Here is a 23,544-nt window from a genome sequence, read left to right as displayed (position 1 = left end):
GGATCAGGAAAAGGCTTGTTTGTGTTTATTGGATCTTAGCACTTTATTGATTCAAAAGGGAATTTTGTCTTTTTGTCATGTCTGTAAAAGGAAACGTTTCCCACTATCTGTCTTACTTGAACTGTACTGTACTGCTGGTTCTGTGTTTTAAGTTTTTACCCCATGGGACTGTAGATGGAATTTAGCCTTGGGCTAAATCTGGCGGATTTAGATCAGCAGTGTTCTTTTTATTAATATAAACTGACCTCTTTAAATAAATCATTGAAGACAAAAAAAATGTAAAAAAAAAATTTTTCTTCAAGTTACCATGATTTACTAACTGAATTATCTCTCAGATAAGTGGAAATGGATTTGAGCTTCTAAGGAATTTGTATCTGCGACATAATGATAGAATCATAAACATTTCTTTACAAAGTTTTCTGACACAACTCAAGCTTAATCACGCTATATGCCCTGGTATCACTATTTCCAATCACTTGCTTAACAAGAAAACGAATCAAAAAATGCCCAAAAATCGCACTTTGACCCAAAATGGCCGACTTTCTGTGGGTTTTAGGGCATACCTCCAAGATACTTTTTTTTCATGATTTGAGGAGATCTACTTGTGTGCCAAATTTCAAATCTCTGTGACTTACGGTTACCTCAACTCACGTTAGGGGGCGCTGTGGACTCATTTCGGGGCGACCATTTTGGAGACATGCAATTTCACGCGGAGGACAATTTACCGCCAAGTTTTGTGAGTTTTTGAATATGCTAAGTCCCCGTAAAATGCTTTCAAAGTGCCAAAAGAATAATAATAAGAAGAAACTTTCGAAATACAATAGGCTCTTGCAGTGCTTCGCTGCTTGGGCCTAATAATAATAAAAATAAACTTAAGATAAAGATATTAATTATTTTAAGAAAGTTAATTTGTCTGTTAATTTCAATCATTCAACACTATTTGGAACCCAAAAAAATAAAAGGCTGAGCTCATAAAAGAGGTCAAAGGTATTTACATCAGGCATAAGTGCCAAGGAACCGATGGACTCCACAAAAAAACATTATTGAGATAAAGTAAGTAAAATTGATTGATTGACATTTTTAAATGTTAGATTATGTTTACTTGTGGCATGGTCTCCCATTAGTTGTCGCCCAAACGGAGCGAGTCGTAAAAATAACCCTTAATATCCTTTAAGGATGGCGGCCATTTTGCCTTTTTGCTGTTTCACACATTCACAGGACAAAAAAAATAAATTATAACAGTGCAATCTATCATTTCCATGCTCATGTTTCTAAATTATAAGCCTAAATAGTGAACTATTAAGAGAACTCAACTGTTGTACCATTGCTGAACTGCATACATTGGATTTGTTTAATTTCTGGATACAAAAACGAAGGAATGTTGCAAAAAAAATATTGTTGGAGAATAAATTTGGATCTCCAAACTGACAATTTCCCCAGGGATCAAATTGTATGTCATCATAACTGGTTGAAATTAGACAGTGATGTTGGCTGGGAAACACTGAGTAGCCTACAGTACTTGAATATAATACTGATAATGTTCAGTCTGACTGCAGACTGCTTAGTGAAATGTTAAATCTCTTTAAGCAGATATGAAACAGAAGCTGTTAGGGTGTCAGGCCACCCCCACAGCCATGACATCCCGTTGTTTCTGAGCCAAAACATACAGACAAACACAATCTGGGTGTTTATTTTAAGACAACTCCTTATGGAGGTCATAGAGGACCCAGTTTACTGACAGTGCATGTGTTTTTATCTTACTAATAATATTGCAGGAATCTTTATTTATTATCAGTTATGCTTTTTCTGTGAGACATTTTTCAACCTTCACTCATGATGCATTCACAGTCTTGTTCTGGAATATGAAAAACACTCCTTATTTGGAAAACTATGACATAAGATCAGTGATATTAACAGATGTGGAAAATTCCACTACGTTTAACTAAAATGGTTGTGTGGGCATAGGTAGTTATAATTTTCCTCACTGCTAAAGGATGATATTTTGTAAAAACAAGTAACAAAACAAAACAAAAAGTTTTAATAACTGTCATATGTTACATATTCAATTCAGTGTATGTATACAGCACCAATTCACACACATGACATCTCAAGGTACTTTACAGAGACAGTCCCATCAGATCTTAGTTAGATTGGTAAAATGTTTTTTTATCTAAGGAAACCAGCTAATTGCATCAAGTCATTGACTTTGCAGAACTCATGTTTGGAGTGTAAACATTCACTTGCATTGTGTCAGCAATCTCTTTACACTGAGCCTTCAGCCGTTGCCAAATAATGGGTGCAGGGGAACAGAAGCAGACATACAAAGGAGCATAGAGGCATTAATCCATCAAAACCTTGTACATCAGAAAAGGTTACAGTAAACTAGCTCAACGGGTGGCTTTACCTGGGAAAGAACAAGTTAAGCAAATGAGCTTTAACAGGTTAACGTGAAAATGAATAAAAGAGCAGATATACAGTTAGTCACAGTAAAAGCTTAGTGCAGAGCTATGTTTTAAAGAGAATCAGGGCAAAGCACTGAAAAGCATGCATTATTCTATCATCCACTATTGGAATAGTTGATAGCAGCAGCCCTACTGACATTCACCTCAAGGATGGTGACAGCCAAACACGACTAGGCTAGATGAAGCCACAATAAAAGAAAACACAAAGAGAACATAGGTTTTAGTGTACCATAGTGCTCCTGGAACCCTGAACCAGCCTGTTCCTGTTCTTATCGGCATCCCTATCTGGGCTTCGGACTCCTTGACCTCTTAGCCTTCCTGTTCTGATCAGTTTCCCTGCTCTGGCTCAGACTCCTGCTTGCCCTCCAGGGCTGCAGCATCTGGTTCACTCTGGGCGGTGCCCACTGCATCTAATTGGCGGGCCTCCGTCTGGATCCTACCGCGTTCTATGGAGGTGGACTGAACTGTCAAACCAGGTAAGTGACTCGCATGGATAATCATCCTTCATCAGTGTTTTTCTCTGCCATCCGCATTGTATTCAATAAATCCTTTTTAAGTAATTATTGTCTGTCTCGCTTAAATGGGAGAAAATTGAGATTGGGACTAATTTATCTTTAACATTAACTTGAACAAACTGAAATCGGTTTGCCAGTCTAGAGCAGTACCCTTGTTTCCTACAGAATGGCAAGGCCTTTCTAAAACACTATTGTGATCAAGTGGTAACTTTTAATTTGGAATTCCATTGAAGCTTCAAGGCTGTAAAACCATGTTGCTACCATAAAAAAACAGTTTACCCTAAGTAGGATGCTTTCACAACCATGCATCATTAGTATTTTCAAGGTGTTGAGCAGTGTTGGCATTCTTCTACATAAAGAGCCTTTTCTTTAAAAGCTTTGAATGTCTACAAAGATGTGCATCTTTGTAAGCATTTACAAAGCAGATCTTTAAAACAAGTGCAATAAATACTGATTGTGTAAAATGTGTGGAACAGAGTTTCTGAACCATTTTGCATGTTTACTTTTTTTGAACATTCATTTCCTCTTTTAGTAACATAACTTGGCAAAATGTAAATACCAGCCACAAAGCTATTTATCAAACCTGAAATTGATTGAAAGGGCAGTGTATTTAACGTGTGTTGAAGTCAGGTACAAAGTCATACAAAGGTTTCTGCTGTCATTATGACCATTTACCAGGCAATAGTCCAATGGCAGAGGATGGAGAAAGAGACTATGTGTGCAGGAGAGCATATATTAAATGTCAGAAATGATAGTAGTAATATATTTCTAGGGGAATAACTTGTCTGTGCAGGCAGGCACAGATTAATGCAGCAGGAATATATTTTGTATATCGGATACGAGGGCAATGTTTTTCTCACCAGACAATATTCCACATGTCTGGGTTGGTTTGGGAATATCGATCAAGCTTCTAAGTCAGACAGGGCATCCTGTCTCAAGCAAAAAGTATATTTTTACCTCCTTAAATATTGCCTTTTCAATTCAACAAAATAATCATCATTGGGTATGAGCAATAAGTAGTAACTCTAGTAACTGTTCTCGGTTCCAAACAAAGGGCCATTCATATTTGAGCAATCCTGGTATCTCAGAGCCAAGAATGCAGACAGTTATATTCTAGGGAGCTGCAGATCATCACTTAACATTCCCTGTATAGAGTAACACTGTCTGGAAAGGTAACCTAACAACCAGAGAGGAAACAAACACAGCGGAACGGTCACGCCGTCGAATGCAGAACGAGCAACATGTCGTGAACATGTTAACATATATTCATTGCATATAAGTCTTCATTTTCGATCCCATTTGCCCCATGGAGGTATTTAAGCATGTCATTTGAATTTTGCTCTCATAAGCTTATAGAAAGTAAAATGACAAACAACTAAAAACATGGTTAAAAAAGATGATTAAATATTGTTTCTAAAATATCCAAGTTTCACTTAATTTTATTGATATGACAAAATTTTACTTTTAGTTGGAGAGAAACATAACAGAAGTGAAATTACCTTAATATGTCAGTAACGTAAGATAATTTATTTAAACCAAATAGTGACTGTTTCATTTTTTGGCAACATTTCTGTTTCAAACACTAAGCTTAACGCTATTATAACTCTAAACTTACGCCCTGCTATTAATGTGCTATTAATTGCAAAAATGCTGGTTGGTTAAGACTTGATATTGGGAAAAAAAATGATGAAATACTAAAAAAAAATTCAAAAAATTGAAAATACTAAATAAAAATCCCCTAATATATGTAGGACCCAAATAAAGTTTTTGCATTTTTTCCTTTTTTATGAATGACCTGCATGCCTGTGAGTTGGTATGTGTATGCGCTCTGTGCGTACGCCTCAGCTCCATGGTGATTGGAGGTGGCGCTGTGGGAGTGGCACATATGTTCATCTCCATCTCTGGGGTGTTGGGTCTACAATATTGTGTGGGGTGAGTGTAGGGTAGAAACCCTCTTGACCTCATTAATCAAGCTTTATATGAACTAAACGCACGATCTGTCCAAAAGAAAACTGCACTGTCTGACGTATCTTGGTTCCAATGCAAACAACAGAAAGTAATGTATTTCTCATTTATGTTGTCAAACACTGGAATAAATAGTCCAAACAAGAGCAAATTGCTTGGAGCGCATCATCAATGGCCAATCCCCCTTGTTTTAGCCCACTATGGCAATCTTGGTTTGGACTCTTTATCTGCCACAATAATATAGATTAAACATTATGTGAATAGTTCACAGCTAACTGCTGTAGATCTTGTGGTTGGAAAATTTTATTTCTCTTATCTCATATATTAGTTTATGCTATTTACTCACTATAATAGTTTTCACTCAGTCCGTTTCACCTGCAAGGCCACACAATTCCCCTGTGTGTGGGTGTTTTTAGACAAGACATACCTTCTTCCCATAACAAGCCAGACTCTTTCTCAAGGTTTATTCATAACATGTTACTGTTAAACCAAAGTGTCTGTAATTTGTTTTGACTCTAACAAAGAGGGAACGAACGCTGCCCAGGCAGAACGGGTCTGATTACCAAGCAATAAGGGCTGTATGATGAACTGTTCTATTTGCAAAGATCAAAATAAAGTGTTGACTGAGTGAAATCTAATTTCAATTTAACTGGAACAAGTAGTTGAATACTTTTTTGCCACTACCATCTTCAAGCAAATAAAAAAAACACTATAACAATGAAAAGAAAAATACATATGAAAGAAATAGTTTCCAAACTAAAATATTAATTATCTTGCAACAAAAGCCATCTATTTGGCAATCTCATTTTTTATTTTATTTATGTTGAAGCAATTAAAAGTTTTAGAATTGAAAAATGTAGATGCATATCCTAACTGCAAATTGTGTGTCTTACATTAAAAGATAAGTAGGCTACATAGATTTGCAAACTTTTCCAGCTCTTGGATGCAGATTTAATCACAGAAAACAAATGTTCACCTAATAGATTCCAGGGTGATTAAAAAACTAACAGTGTCCTAATTATGGAAACCGTTGACATGAATGCAGCTCTGTCTCATTCTTGTAGTGAAACCATGACGTCAACACTGGGGAGGAGTTTATATATTGCAGGGGAGCCAGTAGAAGTGGATGAGAGTCTCCTCATCGTCATTAAATCAGCAGGAACATCCAGAGAGAGGTGTGTCCTTTCCACCGGAGCTGCAGACAGAAAGCCAGACAGAGCCGGAGGACAGACTGAGCACCGTCCATCCGTCCATCCATCCCTCCGATCTGTCCGTCCGCTCCCATCATGGCCTCAAAGTGCCCCAAATGCGACAAGACGGTGTATTTCGGTGAGTGCGTCTTTTAGTGCCGCTGATCCGGACCGGGGGCGTTGATTGGTGGGTGGAACAGCTGGCCTCCGGTCACATTATCTCTGCTAATATGAATGAGAGGCGTAAACTATTTATTTTAATCAATAGGATGTGTTTGCAGTGAGTTAAAACAGACAGATCATTAAGCACAGCGTTTTATTTATTTATTTATTTATTTATTTATTTATTTATTTATTTATTTATTTATTTATTTATTTATTTATTTATTTATTTATTTTTTGTCTGCTACCTTCATGGTATCTTGTATGAAATGCAAATAAAACATCTGTTTGATTATCTATAGTGTTGAATACCAATCTTTTTGATTGATTTGTTACTCTTTAGTGTTTTAATTATATTAATAATTGATTTGAAATAAAGGTATGGTAATAAATTTATTTATAACTTAAAACATATAATTTAGGCATATGCTCCTTTTTCCAAACTGTTAAAGACGATGCTCTCCTGCATGTTATATTCTTGCATTTTTCATTCTTTGAAACATGATAAAAGTATAAACATAGATTATAGAGAACCTTATCTCATCCTTTATGTGATTTATGGCTTTGATTTGAGCTGATCATAGCAAATCAGACCAGTCATTTCTCAGCCCCGCTCCTCCCACAGAATATTCATATCAGGAATATTTATGTGCATGGTCACGCTCTCCTAAAGGCATTTAACATCAGAAGCTTATTTTCTTAAAGGTACGGTGCAGGATGTTCTTTTTCTGGGTGGATCATCAAAATAAGTGGTCCTCCTAATTGTTAATCATTCTGGTGATATGTTTACATAAGGCCGTCCTACGTGCTTGTCCCCCATTTTCACTTACTGATGGTGAGTCTGACTTAGTGGAAAAATTGCAAATATTCTTTTGGAGCTTACATGAGTGATGCAAGCAGCAAGTTTTAAAACAGAGCGTGCACGAGAAAAAATGAGCTCGTGCGCGCTCTCACACATGTTTAATAGGCGTTCCCTCTAGGGAGCAGGTATAGGGTTGTGCATGTGCATTTTTATTTTAAGTGGAGAGGGAGGGTCTTTTCACAAATTTGCAAAAATCCTCCATTATACTTTTTTATATAATTATACATTTTTACGTGTATTTTCAGGCTGACTAAAACATTTCTTCTCCTGTAGTTATTTTTTTTTATAGAAGCATTCAGGCTGTCATTTGAGCCGCTCAGTGATCATAATGGAAGGGATTGTGTAATTGTACAACAAAATGTCAGACAGAGATATTTCAGATGCATCAGAAGTGAAGTGAAAGTGGCAGCTCCTCTCCAAAACGGATCCAAAACGTCTCGGCTGCAGATTCACAGACGCTGACAGATGATTTGCTCTGCCTCAGTGCAGCCCAGATCTGGTAGTAATGGCTCCACTATCTGTGGATAAGATTACAGCGAGCCATTAACAGGCCTGTGTTTTGATAAAAGCTCAAGAACGATCAGCCATGTTTTCCATTAAGTTCTAATAGAATCAGTATATATGGTTCTGATGGAGCAGGATCACTTTTTGTTTCTTATATCAAAGCTAATTTGTAGTTACAGTCTGAGCTGAGCTTTGGAGCCACACCCAGACAGTGTTGTAAATTATTAAGTAATATCACGTCATTTTTTTTATGGATCTTTGACCTTTTGTTCATTCTCTTTGAATTCCCTGGAGAATAGCATCCAAAGTCCAAACTGCAGCCTTGAATCAAACCAGTCTGCTGCCAGCTTTAAAGCCCCACATTAAACATTTAGCATTTAAACTAATGTCTCCGATCATCTTCATCCTAAAACAAATATAAACTGCATCAAGCAGGCAGCATTTGTCACTCAGTAACAGCTTCATTTAGTTTCTCTGTGATCATTAGCAGCGCTGTAATGGACATTAACACATTTTACTTTAGTCAATTTTATTTTCTGTGTCATTTAAAAAAACAAATTTAAAAAATAAAAATAAGGTGGAATTAATGTTTTTACTTGTGGTTCAATTTTTCCCCCAGCATTTTTTATTTTTTTTGTCATTAGACTGTCACAAGTACAGAGCAACAAAATGCACACTCTGTATTTTAATCCATTCCTTTCTGGAGCAGTGGGCTGCCATTGTGTGGCGCCCAGGGAACAGTGTGGGGTTAAAGTCTGATTTATACTCAGAAACCAGGTTGTATGCGTGTGTCGAGGTGAATGCAAATGTGCCTTCGCCCCCTTCCGCAGACACTCTGGTGCACCTCTCCCAAATTGTAGGTGATCGCAGACAGTGCTGCAGACAGGAGGCATCTGATTGGTCAAATCTACATCTGCTCTACTCTATGCGTATTTCCTGTTTGGTACCTTACCGGCTTGTTTTGTTTGTATGACTGCCATTATGGAAAACGACTCATGAAGTTGGACCAGCTAGAAGAACAAGGTCCGCGAGAACAATGGGACCCTTTTTCCACCTGGATCCCCGCTTTTTTTCGCCCTCATGTCCCTCTGTTGTCACACAATTTCCTCACCGCCTCGGCTGTATCTAGACCCACGGCTTGTTCGTGATTATCTGTCCCGCATTGTGGCGTAGAATAAGATAGCTCAGACCATGCTTCAAAATTGGGCATAAATCAAAAACCGCGACAGACTGCTGCAGTAGGGTAACCAGCCCAAAGGTCTGGTTCAGGGACCCAGAGTGGCAGTCTGGGAGTGGGGCTCGAACTTCAGAAACTCTGAATTCGAAGTGCAATGCTCTAACCATTAGGCCACGACTCCCCTATAATTAAACAATAATAAATAATCAACATAGCAAATAAAGTGATTTTTTTCACCATTGAAAGAGGAATTGGTAGAACTCAGAATCTGGTAATGAACATTTTTCCAGCAAACAGACTTTCTTTAAATCTCTTCTGCTTTAATACATTTAAAAAGTTATGAAAAATGCCAGAGAACTTATAGGAAACAAATCAAGCTTCAGCAGCGCACAGTGCTCTCTGTGTGGCAGTTCCACTCTCTGTCACATATCACCCTGACAGGCTGGTCAGCCTCTGAGTCCAAACAGGAAGTGTCATGTTGTATCAGGCTCAGTGTATCTGTTGGGATATTTTGGGAGGAGAAAAAACAGATAAAGGATTGTTAGAAAGCTTCTCACTCTCCATCTATCCATCTGTCTCTCTGACCGAACTCTTCCTTACTGGAAGCATTGAGCCTGAACAAAGGTTTTATTTTGGGCTCTTTGTCTTGTCAGGGTTTAGAGGTGAAGTTATGTAAGCGTATGAAAACAACAGCATAACACAACAACAATAGATTTTAGGCCGTGATTATATGTTACTTTTTTTTATAAACATCTATTAATGGATTTGCATTGAGACTGGAAGCAAGGCTAAATCTAGACTTAACAAAAATCTCAACTGGATCATTTATTCATTTTATCCATTTTTTTTTTTTACCAACCACCCCTGCAGTTTGCCTGCAAAGACGACAACCCAAATGTTCACTGCTGTTAAATGTTCATCCAGGCAAAGTGAAATCCACTGTTTGAATAATAAAAAGTAAGGATATTGGTTAATAACATGAATCAATTGGAAAGTATGCAATAGATTTGAAAATTGATCTCATTGGTTGATTTTGGATGTGATCTCTTCATCCTCTGACATTGGATCTGCCTGGTTTTATGTTTCCTAGACGGGGCCGCCTGTGGAGCTGGTTGACAATTTTCTTTGTATCTCTGCTTCTTTTTCTATGTCTGCCTCTGTCTCCTTGAACCCCAGTCAGCCTTGACAGATGGCCGCTCACACTTAGCCTGGTTCTGCTGGAGGTTTCTTCTTGTTAAAAGGGAGTTTTTTCTCTCCACTGTCGCTACAATCATGCTTAGTGTGAGGGATTGCCTTTGTGTCAATGAGTCGAAGCAATCAACTGGTTTTCCTTAGGTAGTAAACTTTGAATCAATCTGACTGGATGATCTGGTTGAATTGTCTCGATAAAGTGCTTTGAGATTAACGTGTTGTTAATTGGAGCTATAGAAATAAACTAACTTGAATTAATTAAGTTGATATTTTTGGTTGTAACCATAAACTTAAACTAGTGTTGCACCGATACCAGTATCAGGCAGGGCTCCGATTCAGCACTAAAATGGTGGTATTGGTATCGGCGAGTACCAACAAATAGGTCACCGATACCATTTTGAAAGTCAAAAGTTTATTAAACTATTGTCACCCATTCCAGGTAGGAAATAAAAAGTTCTACTGGATTCACTTTGTATTAGTCTTTTTCCTGTTTCACAAAGGTAGGCAGCAGCTTGACAAAGCCATGATGGCAATTATTTTACATCCAAGTATTATGCAGTTCTTCATATATACACACACACATCAATTTCAAGCAGATGGTATCGGTACGAGCCAATACTTCACAGCCAGGTATCGGGTATCGGTAATACTAACTTAAACTGAACTGAATTAAAATAAAGTCAGTTGATGAATAAAATTAGAATAAGGCGACATTTTGATTAATTTAAACAAAAAAGGTTATGAAAAAGAGCTTTATGTTAATGAAATAGGTTAACATGGCCTGAAAAAGTACATTCTTCAGTATTTCTGAGGTTAATAAAAATTACCAAGACTTGTTAACCCTTTGAGATTGTCCATTCCCTTCCAGTATTTGAACATTTAAGAGATAACCCAGCGGAAATAAATATATTTGGATCTTCTGGTACCTTGTTACTTTTAATCTGTTGTGATCAAAACTTCCTCTTAGATTTTTTTTTTTCCATCTATGAAAATGTATCCAAATAATACAATTAACCCCACAGACCAAGAGAGACTCAACTAAAGGATGACACATCTAGGAAAGTTGCCAAGTTTTATTTCATCCTTCCTCTCACAGAAATGCTTTTCTGATGCTGTTTCTCTTTACACTTTTTGCTCTAACCTCAACTTCCTCATTTTTCTCTGTTTTTTTTTAAGGACACAAACTCAGCTATGCTCTGGTCAAATGCACTAAAATGGATAAAATCATTTAATAAATGTCTAAAGAAAAATTTATAGAGCAGCTTTAAAAGATTACAATAAAGTCTGACTCCTTGAAAGCAGATTAGTAAATACGATAAATGATCTTAATTTTTCTGGTTTTTGTACATTATTTAGATAGATTTTTATTTAACTTCTACCTGTTTGTGTTGTTCAGAGGTGAAAAATACCCCAATCTGTAACAAATGCCTCTTCAATGGGTATTTTCAGTGGCAGAACATAGAAAAGAAAACATTTTAAAGCCAAGGTTTTATAAAACGGCTAATCTAAATGTAGTGGAGACACTGGCTGAACCCAGGCTGGAGTTTAGATGTTAATTAGGATGAAGGTTCCCTGTGGGAGTAAGGGTTAGGATAATATTTTGCTTCAGTAAAGGGAGGCGGAGGGAGGAACAGACGACAGCTCCACCAAAATAGAATAAAATGTTATGAAAATGGAAATCTGTGACTCATGACGTTGACCTTTAAATCTCAGTGGAAAGAATGCGCTTTAGACTGATACAGACTCTTACAGTAAGTGGCCTTTAAGTGTTTTTTATCACTTAGACGGTCGACATGGTGACACAGCAGCACCGCCGTTATTCAAAGCAGATTGATGCTTAGGTTTTGTCCAACACAGGTTCTGCTGCAGCTAATCTTAGATCCTTCTGTCTCATTAAAAACCAAAGCTTCTCAAAAGTAAATCACAAATAGCTAAGATATAAAGCGTAATGAGCTTCTGACAGGTGAGACGTGGAGATTAAAGGCTCTAATGAAGGAATGGGTTTTTGTAGAGAAGGGGAAAGAGGGAAGCAGGAAGAGGCTTGTAGGTGGAAGAAAAAAGGTCAGAAATAATCATTTATCACTCTTTTCAATTCTCTGAGTGCTTTTCGTTATCTTTTTCCCACCTTTTTACTTCCTTCCAGTGATTCGATTCGAGGTTGGGCAGCAACCTCGAATCTAATCTAATCTACGTTTTTTTTTGAGTTCCTCCTTTCATTGCGTCTTTGTCTTCTAAACATTACGGTTTGCTGTAGTGTAATATTGAAATGATTGGAGAATCCTCTGTGGTGGCAGAGGGAGAATGAATCTTTAGAGAACGGAAGGAGAGGAAATCGTTTAGCAGGATGCTGAACATCTCCTCCCAGAGAGAAGATTCACAGTTTAAGGAATGAATGAACCAATGTGGGATGGGTGGTGAGTTGAAACAAAAGAAGCAGAGAGGATGAAGGCCTGAATGAGGGACTGAAATGATGGAGGCTTTTCAGAGAGGAGGTGAAATGACGCCTGCGGAGGAGTACCTGCAGTAAAAAGGGTTTTTTTCTGCATAATAACAGGTTTCTAATGTTTTACTGTGCCAATAATCAAGCATTATGATGATTTTTGTTTTTGCTGGTGAAGTTTCTCAGTCATCCAGGTATTAGTCATTACAAAAAAGTGGGGGAAAAACTATCCACTGGACATTTTTTTTTTTATTCTTTATTTCGAACATGCAAGAGAAAAAAACAAAACAATAAAACAATGTTTTAAAACATTGGAGAGAAAAACAACAAACAAGGTACCATTCTTTCCTAAATTAATATACCTCTATTACATGTGTGACTTGGTTTCCAAGTTTGAGGACATTTCACTTCCCATCCATAAGCTTTCCAATAAAAAATGTCAGGAATAGCGTTAATTTCGAGGCTATATACAGAGCCCAACAAGGCCTTAGTTTCACTTTCACGACCTGCCTTTCAGAGACATAGACAGGTATGGGGCTTTGCAGACTAAAAAAAGGAGCCAAACGACCCCCGTACCAAAGGGGTGGACCCCTTCGTCCGTTTCAATTTGCATGTTTTCAAAACAAAAACAAGTCCTTGTTGGGCTACTGTATAAAACCTCGAATGCAATGCTATTTCTGACATTCTGACATTTTGAGTTGAAAAAGCTTCCTGGATGGGAAGCGAAACGTCTCCAAACTTGAAAACAAAGTCCAGTAGATTGTTTTTTAACTTTTTTTGGAATTATTTTTATTTTTGTTTCTGACATAAAATTATCATTAAAACAGAATTACGTTATTAAATGATTAAAACTTCATTTTGTTTATGACATTCCAAATTTGATAATATAATTTAGAACCCAGAATCTGATCAATTGTTTTTTCAAATGAAAATCATTCATGTTTTCTTGTTGCACAGCGGAGAAGGTGTCGTCTTTAGGAAAAGACTGGCATAAGTTCTGCCTGAAATGTGAGCGCTGCAGCAAGACGCTGAACCCAGGAGGCCATGCTGAGGTGAGAGGAAATACGATATACTCTGAATATTTATGACAAGTAAGAAAATATCTTACACTCAAAAGGTAATGAAATCTTTGACTACTTAGTCAATCTAAGGTTAGTTTTTTAACATTTCTCATATTATTTAAACTCTTTTCACCAATATTTACATTTCAGACATTTTTTTCTTAGTATTTGTCATTTGATTATCTTGTATCACTAAGGGGTGAAAGATGATTCTGTTTGGATTCCTAACTGTTAGAGTCATTAACTGTTTATTAACCAACTATCTGATGCCACAGATGCATTTTTAGAGAGTTTTTCTCATACATGACCAGTTCAGATATGAAGGGAAATGACGAGAGCACTATTTAAAGTGAACTCAGACGTTCTGATTCTGTTGCAGATTGTGTGGATAATCATTTAAGTAGCAGTCATATGCTTCAGGCTGTGGTAAAAGTTTGATGTGAAAGGGCTTTATGTGTTTGGCCTTCAGCAGACTGTAAGCAAACTGTTAGTTCAGGATGTTTGTGGTCTCTGTGGTTCCAGCCTGCAGTTCTGATACTGTCTTTAAAACAGGAGCGGAAACAGGAAAACCTGCATGAATTGTCTGGTTCTAACCACAGAGAGACTGTCTGCTTGTTGACTTTAGATCTGTGACAAAGTCATGAGAGACAGAGTGACGTCATGGTGGAGGGGGTGAAGAACATGACAATTGTACAGAGGCCATTACTCCTCGGTGGGGCTGTCTCAGGTCTTCCACCCCTCTTTCATTCCTCTCTGCAAACCTTAGAGACAGAAATTATTATTTGCAAGATAAAAGCCACTAGTGCAGCTTTTAAGATGGTGAAATTGTTATCTTAATCCAGTGATTCCCAAAGTGGGAGGGGGGGTCCTAGTGTCATTGCAGGGGAGTGTGGAAGACGTATATAAATGATTAACTGTAATATACATATTTTTATGCATAGACAGCAATGTTTTAAACAATTAAAATTAAAATAGTGACACTTTAATGGTGGTAGTTTAATGATTTAATGGAGGTTCTATTTTATTTTCTTGTAATATTCATTCAGTCATTGACTGCAGCTGATTTTTATTTTTTTTCAACTGTTAAGAGTATGATTGGGAATCGGGAGGTACAGGAACTTTTTTTGTAAAACAATGTTTTGCTAATTTCCTTTCTTAATAATAATAATAATAATATTAATAATAGAACTTTATTGATCTCATATTGGAGAAAATTACCTCTGAATTTAACCCGTCCCCTTGAGGAGCAGTGGGCTGCCATCTTGGAGCGTCCTGGGAGCAGTGTGGAGTTAAGGGTCTTGCTCAGAAACCCACAGTGGCAGTCTGTGGGAGTGGAACTCGGAGTCAGAACCACAGGATTCCAAGCTCTATGCCCCTAACCACTGGGTCACCACTCCCCCACAAGATGGAAAATTCATCATCATAATAATTTTCTGTGGTGTGGAAATAGTCGGGAGTATAGATGTAGTGTTGGATGATAAAGGAGAAAAGTTGGTCTTGGCAGTGATTTGCTTCTGTAGCCAGCATAGAATGGCAGCAGAGATTAGTGATGCTAGTGAAATGTTCATAGTAGTTTTGTGACAGCACTAAAATTTCAACCTCGAAATAAATACCCAACAAAATATTCACTATTTGACACCGTTTTTCATATCATGGGTATAAAAAATGACAAATAATTAAAGGCATATAAACATTATTTACATGGAAAACTCACATTTTTTAATCTGAACATGGAACGTGCTTTCTCAGCAGAATCTCAAAGATTCTGTTTTTTAAATAAATCCAATCCAATCCACTTTATTTATATAGCATGATTTCAATAAACACAAGGTTTCCAAAGAGATGCACAAAAAAGATCAAATAAATAAAAGTAAATAAAATAAAATAAAAGCACTGCCCGCACAGGATAAAAATATGCATGTGTATACATAAAATCAACATGTGTAAACATAAAATCAACACTCTACATGGTGTCAAATGTAAAATAAAAACCCCCAGTATAACACAATTTGACAAAATTTAGCTTATTCGAGGTATTATTCTTTTAATGTGCAAAAAATGAGGAAATCTAAAACTAGAAATGGCAAAAATATGCAGATTTTAGTATTGTTAAATTTGTATATTATCCAGATACAACGTTTGAGTATTGATAATTTAGTTTATTGCAACATTTAGACGGATGGGAAACAAGGTGAGGATGACAGATTTTACAGAGATGTTTTATTATGTTCATCAAAAGTGAGAATATGATCAAACTTTTAAACCAAAGATGAATAGGGACGTGCAGAGGGAAACGGTGGAAACAGTATGACGCTAACTTTGGATAAAGACTGGATCTATTGGGGGATTCCAACAAGGGTGGCCTCCGTCTGGGAGATTTTGTGACCTAGAAACATCATAATAATAAAGACAAACAGATTGTTGAGGTGTATTCCTTGGTATCCTTAGTCACACGTTTTGATGTTCAGCACTGATTAAAATTGGCTTCAAGCCATTTTTTTTTATTGCTACTGCAGGTTTTTCCCTTTGCAGTTCAACTAAAAAAGTTGATTATAAAAGCCTCACGTATTAACAGCTCAGCAGGAGATTTATCAGACTGTCTGGCTGTTGTTTCGGCAACTTCCACTGTTTTTATTAGACTTCTAACACTGAAGTAGCACACAATGAATCATGCTGAGCTGATAACGGCGTTCACAGTCATGAATGGTGTAATAATCATAACATACTTAGCGAAGTAAACAATGCAAGCGAAGCAATTTAGGATTAATTACGTGCTAAAGTAAAGCCTGACGAGCAGGAAAGGAAAACAGAATGTTCTGTTGGAGACGTTGAACGTGTGAAAAAAAAAAGTTCTTTGTGTGGCTCAGCATTCCTGATTTCCTTCAATCACGCTGTTGGAAACATTCCACTAATGTCTGAATGACAAACTAGGATTACTGCAAGTTTGTCATCCAGAAAATACTGCATTTTTAATATGTAAACAAGTTTTTATGTTTAATTTAATCTTAATACATTTTAATAAAATGGACAAGTTGGTTTAATTTCCTATAAACTGAACAAAATTTGCAACAGATAGCAGGAGACGTCATATTTCTGGTTTCCCTGAGCAGAATAACAGAGCAAACAGTGAAGTGAGGCTCATTTTTATGGAGGATAAAAAGTGCCAAAATTAAATAAATAAATACAGCATTAAATAAATAATTAAATGTGTCAATAATTAATTAAAAGTGGAATTAAATAAATAAATGTGTCATTCATTAATTAAAACCACGTCACTAATATACAGTGCCACAATTAAACACATAAATACAGTGATAAACAATTAATTAAATGTGTAATTCATTAAATAAATAAGGAATTAAATATATAAATGTGTCAATAATTTAATAAAATACGTCTTCATTTTATTAAAAAATATATATAAATAATTATTTCAGTGTGCATTTAATTATTTCATGGTCCTGTGTCGCAGTGCATCGAAACCATTAAAAGAATCTGTCAAACTCACCCATCAAAGTTAGGGGGCGGGGTTAACGTGAATCGAGTCTCTGTAATCGATTTGCTTCGCCTTAATGTGCAGGGCGACCAATCAGGTGTTAGATAACCGCCCCCTAACTTTGATGGGTGAGTTTGACAGATTCTTTTAATGGTTTCGATGCACTGCGACACAGGACCATGAAATAATTAAATGCACACTGAAATAATTATATATATTTTTTTTAATAAAATGAAGACGTATTTTATTAAATTAATGACACATTTATATATTTAATTCCTTATTTATTTAATGAATTACACATTTAATTAATTGTTTATCGCTGTATTTATTTATTTAATTGTGGCACTTTATATTAGTGACATGGTTTTAATTAATTAATGACACATTTATTTATTTAATTCCACATTTAATTAATTATTGACACATTAAATTATTTATTTAATGCTGTATTAATTTATTTAATTTTGGCACTTTTTATCCTCCATACATTTTTGGGCTCTTTTTGTCCTCTGGTATAAATAGCTTTGACAAAAGAAAAGCACAGAAAAGATCCTCTTTGTCATAATACATAAAAAAAAGCTCCAGTTCGTCTATTTGCTGATATTATGTGAACTTAACGTTAGAAAAAATAAACATTTTATTAACTCAGCCTTTGAAAGAAAAACTTATTTTGTCTGTCCTATCTTATGTTATCCAGCATGATGGGAAACCTTACTGCCACAAACCCTGTTACGCTGCCCTCTTTGGACCAAAAGGTGCCGTTTCGTTTTATCTTTAATAACATTTGTTGTTGGAATCTTGTTTCTCTTATTCATGCTGGCATCAGGACCTTTTTTTTTCTGTGTTCTCTGCAGGTGTGAACATCGGCGGAGCTGGCTCCTACGTGTACGACGCTCCTGTCAACGAGGCCCCTGCAGCCGTTTCCATGGAAACACTCGGCAAACCGGAGGAGGAGAAACGAGCCCCCACACGGGGACCAGTGAAGGGTGAGAAATATGTGGAGCACAAATAGAAAATGGTCACGTATCGGAATTTGAAAAGAAAGTAGTTTTGAAAAAAACTCTTGTTTCTTATTAATTATCTAAAACTAAACATGGAAAAGAGCTAATATATATTCACCACTTACTCAAACTTAATTTATATTAAACAAAATATAAAGGATGATCTGACTAAATAACATTTTTCCAGCTGCAAGCTTTTCATCTTTCTCTGGAGGACCAAACATCTGTCCCAGCTGCAACAAGACGGTGTACTTTGGTGAGCAGACCTGTGTCCTTATTTCACACGTCTCCTAATATCTGCATGTATCATATCAGTGTCAGAAAGGGGTCTTGGTGACTCAGTGGCTGGTTTCTATGGTGACTGTCTTCATGGTGGTCTCTCCATGCAGCTGAGAAGGTGTCCTCTCTGGGGAAGAACTGGCACCGGCCCTGCCTTCGCTGCGAGAGGTGCAGTAAGACTCTGGCTCCTGGCAGCCATGCAGAGGTGAGACAAGAACGCTGCAGGTGGAGAATAACACAGCTGGGATTTAGGATTCAGCCAAACAAGACGAGTTTAATCTTTAGAAGAATGTAGGAATCTGTGAAAAATGAAGCTTGCTGTACAGCTAACTGGGATTTGCTTCAGTAGAAACAGAAATAAGGCATCTAGGGTTTTGTTTAAACTATTTAGAGAAGCACAAACATCAATCAAGTATTTTTTAAATTTTCAAGAGAGAAATCCTGCAATCACAGATGATTGATTGGATGCAGTTTTCAAAAGACTGAATAACTTTAAGTGCATAAATATGGAGCTAAACTGGCACCAGAAAGTTTTTTCAAATACATTTTTTGAAACTGAAGACAATTGTTTAATATTTTTTAAAATATAAAAATAAAAGATTTGAAACCTATATTAATATCTTAATATTTCTGAAGATTAAAAACAACATTGAAAAAGCTAAATAAAATGAAGATTTTGAACTTAAGCAAAATTTAAAACTTTAAAAGTATTCTTGTGGTTTAAGTTTTTGTCACTTTCAGTTTTTTTTATGTGGTTAAAGCTGCTGCTCCCTTAGTTTGGGGGCGGGGCTTATAGGACAAGGGCTCTATAATAATGACTGACAGTATAGTCGCCCAGCCAGATTATTCAAAGATGTTGCATTCAGGAACGGTGGGGATTACAAATGTCTTTAGAGCATAATCGATAAACATTGTTTAGAGTTTTGAAAAGAAAAAAATCTTGAAAAGCTTCAGTTTCAGATCTTTTTTTTTTTCAGTTTCATTTTTTCAAACTTGTTTTTGCAAGTTTTTATATCTTTCAGATTAAACAGTTTCAAAAAAAGCTTTTTATTTTCCTTTGTTCAAAATATGTGTTAATTAAAAAAAAAAAAATGTGTTTTTCAGTTCCATAACTGAATGTTTTGGAACAAAGTTCATGGCCCTAATATAGCTCCATAGAATAGATTAATTATCTGCCTATCCAAAACCTTTAGCAGCTGGACAAAGTTTAACTGCCCTCCACCCCCAAACCTGATATTATTTGTTTTATCTTTATATTTACTTTAGTTTTACTATAAGTTGATTTACAATCAATGTGAAGAAATATTTATCACAGCACAATGTAGAATGGTCAAAATAAAATGCAGGAACTAAGAGCTTTAAAGCGTCTGTTTTTATACATTTTATCAGATTTTTGTGCAAAAAACATTATTTGAATCTGTTCTTAGCACTTAAAGTAGTACTAGTATAGTTGGCATATTCTGAGAGAGAAACTAATTTATAAAGTAATTAAGCTCTTTTTCTCCTGTTGCAGCATGATGGACAGCCTTACTGCCACAAACCCTGCTACGCTGTGCTGTTTGGACCCAAAGGTAAAATGATTCTATGGTTCTGATGAGGAGTTTTAAATTAAAACCACCAAAAGTCTAAAATTCAAAATGTAGAACTTTCATTTACAGCTTTTAAAGTTTACTATAACTTGGTAAAAGGGAGTTTTGCTCAATGTTTGTTGAACAAGTGAACTGATGAGTGTTCTGTGTCACAGAGGTGCTAGAATAAGCACAGAGTGTAAAAAGGATGTGGCAGATACAGAAAGGTCTCATGTTGTTGCCCATGAAGAGACCACTGGTCACTGAGGGGGGTCTATACTGGTACAGACCAGAACCAGTTCAGGGTCAATCTGCATTAATTGAACCAAAAATGAATAAGCTCAAAATCCAAATTTTCCAATTAAATGAAAACAGACTTTATTTTCACGAAGACCTTGATAATAAAAATACACATATATTAATCAGCAGTTCTTTATTTCTCATTACAGAGAACTAAGATCGCTTGCAGCGACACATAACTTCCCCTTCTCCCCATAATACACACAATCTAGTTCTTAAAAAAGCATTTATTCTGTAGTTACTAGTTTGAATATGACTAAATAATGTAAATAATACATAACTAATTTGTTGTGGTCCTTAATGTTTAATTTTCTAAATAAAAGTCAACTTAGTTAGGACATTTATTTGAAGGTATCACTGCCACCATCCTCAGTTTTAGAAGGAAATATCTGTTTCCAGAGGTGCTGAATTGACGTGAAGCAACCGGCTAGAACACTTCGCCTACGAGGAGATGCAAGCCAGCGAAATCAAAACACTGACAAACTCAGGCTAAATTTAATGGAACCAGAGAGGAAACTTACCTGAAGCATTAATGAGGCAAATTTTCAAATCAATGTTAAAGCCCACACTTTTCCCAGTCAGAGGGGGAATAATGAGGCACACTGTCTGTGGGCTGCGAGGGAAAGGTGTTTGATTACTGTTGTTACAAAAGCAGGTGAGTCAATACAGTCCTTAAAAGATAGGGTGAAATAAAGAATGTTTTTATCTTTAATATAATTAGGCTGTGAATGAATATTTGCATTAAGCCCTTTGCCTAAGATACAGGTGATTAGCAAAGTTATTAATAATTAATTAAGCAACGCAAGTTTCTTCCAAGTTAAACATAAGCAAACAATGTTACTATGAAAAAAAAAAGATTTGTTGCCTTATGTAAGGGACCAAGCAGTGAGGCAAAGGACAAAGCTGTACAAAAAATATCCATTTATTTTCCCAAAAGTACTAAAAAAAACAAAAAAAAACATCAAAGCACTCAAAATTCTGAAAAATGGGCTCAAAAGTAGATTTAGTGACACACGATAGCTTAAGGGTATTACTTAAGGGATTGTTTGGGATTGGGCCATAGACAGTGATCTACAGAGATAGGATGTACAAATGTGTGCACTCATATCAGTCCAAAAATAATAATACAAAAAGTGCCATTTAACACATATGCTGTCTTATTAAATGTCTTTTTTTTAATTCACATGTCCACTATACCTTCCTAATGCTAAATCCTGGGTGTTTTACCAGAGTACACTCCTAAAGTTGAATGTAGTTAAACACCAGGACACAATCACTGATTGGTCAGCTGCTGTGGAGGTTCTAGGATTCACTAAAAGTAGACATCATGTCTGCTACTTCCACCCTATATCACCTAGTGGGGGTGGCCAATAACAGGTTAAAGATGTTTTTAGCCAACCTTTGGCCACCCCTTGGCTACAGTCCCTGTCTGATTCCAGCTGATATAGTTCCTACCTCCTGCTCTTAGCTCCTATCCATTCTCCTCTTATGTGGTCATCAATAGGAGCACTATCCAGGGTAGAAAAGGAGCTCCAGAATGCAGTGATGAATCCTGACTGACTTCAGCCTTATGGTATCATTACAGGATGGAAACGCACATGGATGATGTTAGTCATATTGGCACTGCAGCTTGCAGAAAAGAAATGCAACAAAACAAAAATTATGCAAATGTTGCAAACGCGACAATCTTAGCATGTCTCACACAGTACATCTCATTAAATAACTTTTTTGTTTTTCAACTCCATTAAGTGGCCTGTATGTCCTTTTATGCAAAGGATTGTAGGAAACAATATAGCTACAGGAATGTAGCAACCTCTCTTTGCTAACCAAACTGTTGATAGGAAGATTCCTGCTTTCATTTATTCTATTTGGACAGCACTTATCATGGCGACCACTGATGCTCCTCCAAATGGATTCTTAAAGATTTGGGCTATTCTGGATCAACCCAAGAACCAAAACTCACACCAATACCCTGGTTGTGTTGGCAGACATCTGCTAATTCTTCATGCAAACAAACAAAAATTTTACTCCGAATAAGAATAAGATGGTAGCAGTGATTCCACAGAGGATACTGACTGCCCATCTTGCAGAGCAATCCGTAACCATGACGACAAGTATCGGGATAACAGAATGGAGAAATTTTAACTGCCTAATATAAAGAACTACTCATTAACAATAAAGCACTGAACTATTTTAGGTATATCTGGATAAGAATCGTGTGATTGAACTATACAAAGCAAAAAGCGACTATTATTACTGGCAAGGAAAGAATAACCACCCTGTATTTTATTAATTTTAATTTATGATCACAAAACTGATTAGAGTCCAGAGGGATTCAGAATGATCCCTGTAGTTTAAAATCATGAATATTTTAATGCTGTAATTCATTTTAACCCTGAAGTTTGAAGTGTTCCTCTGAAGTTCTCCTCTTGTTCAGGTGTGAACACCGGCGGCGTCGGCAGCTACATCTACGACGATCCCGAGGCCGAAGCTCAGCCTTAAACTCAGCCGCTGCTTCCAACGCGCGAAGAAACAAACACCTGCAGGAGCCTCGTCGTCTCGTTGATTTGCCTTCAATGGTCATTGTGACAAATGATATGTAATACAATCACAGGGATGGATTACTTAGTTATTTATGTTGTATTTGTATATTGTTTATATTATCTATTTTTTGTATCGAAAAAAAAAAAAAAAACCTTTAATATGTCCTCCCGTGTAAGATTGAGACTAACATCTACATTCATTTGTTCTCTTTGCCAAATAGTTACTATTAACCTATTATTGTAGTAGATTAAAGCTCCTGTGTTTCTTCTTCCTTAATTAGTCGGTTAATAAAACTTTTGTGCACTAACAATATGTACTGTACGACAACAAAGTACCAGCCCACCTTTTTATTGTCAGTGTTTTTTGGACACCTGGATTTGAAAGGAAAAATAGTGTAGTAAGAATTCTCACAAACATTTTATTGAATGTTATGAATGCTGCTCAGCTGCTTGTAATGTTTTATACAATAAAACTGTGGGATGTTTCTAGTCTATGATGTCATGTTCCTTCCTGTATACTGTACTTAAGAGAATTACGTTCAAAATGCAAACATATTAGGGATTTTACTTAATTACAGACCTGTGGTAAAGTTGCCCCAGGACAAGTACTGATTTTACTTTTAGCCATTTTCATAAGAAAAATTATTTTAGAAACATTTAAACATAAACTGGATAGATACAGACCAAAGTGTTTATTATTAACTGCATCTGCATGCTGTTAAGATGCAAATTTAACATAAAAAAGATATTACAATTAATAAAATATCTTGCAATCAGGGATGTCAAGGTTAACTTGTAAATGCATAATTATACAACTTTTTTCAT

General features: G+C 36.3%; 1 protein-coding gene across 1 annotated transcript; it reads left to right on the top strand.

Moving 5' to 3' along the window:
* The first annotated feature begins 6,054 nt into the window (after positions 1-6,054).
* LOC119795890 (cysteine-rich protein 2-like) lies at positions 6,055-23,213 on the top strand. The gene is made up of 8 exons (XM_038304127.1): positions 6,055-6,271; positions 13,426-13,520; positions 17,726-17,783; positions 17,883-18,014; positions 18,217-18,285; positions 18,419-18,513; positions 19,822-19,879; positions 22,614-23,213. The coding sequence occupies exons 1-8, from the start codon at positions 6,229-6,231 to the stop codon at positions 22,676-22,678; spliced, it is 615 nt and encodes a 204-aa protein (XP_038160055.1). The 5' UTR covers positions 6,055-6,228; the 3' UTR covers positions 22,679-23,213.
* Positions 23,214-23,544: the final 331 nt, after the last annotated feature.

The sequence above is a fragment of the Cyprinodon tularosa genome, unplaced genomic scaffold (assembly GCF_016077235.1).
Source record: "Cyprinodon tularosa strain WSP-4 unplaced genomic scaffold, ASM1607723v1 ctg526, whole genome shotgun sequence".
Lineage (NCBI taxonomy): Eukaryota > Metazoa > Chordata > Actinopteri > Cyprinodontiformes > Cyprinodontidae > Cyprinodon > Cyprinodon tularosa.
This window is presented reverse-complemented; position numbering and strand designations above follow the sequence as displayed.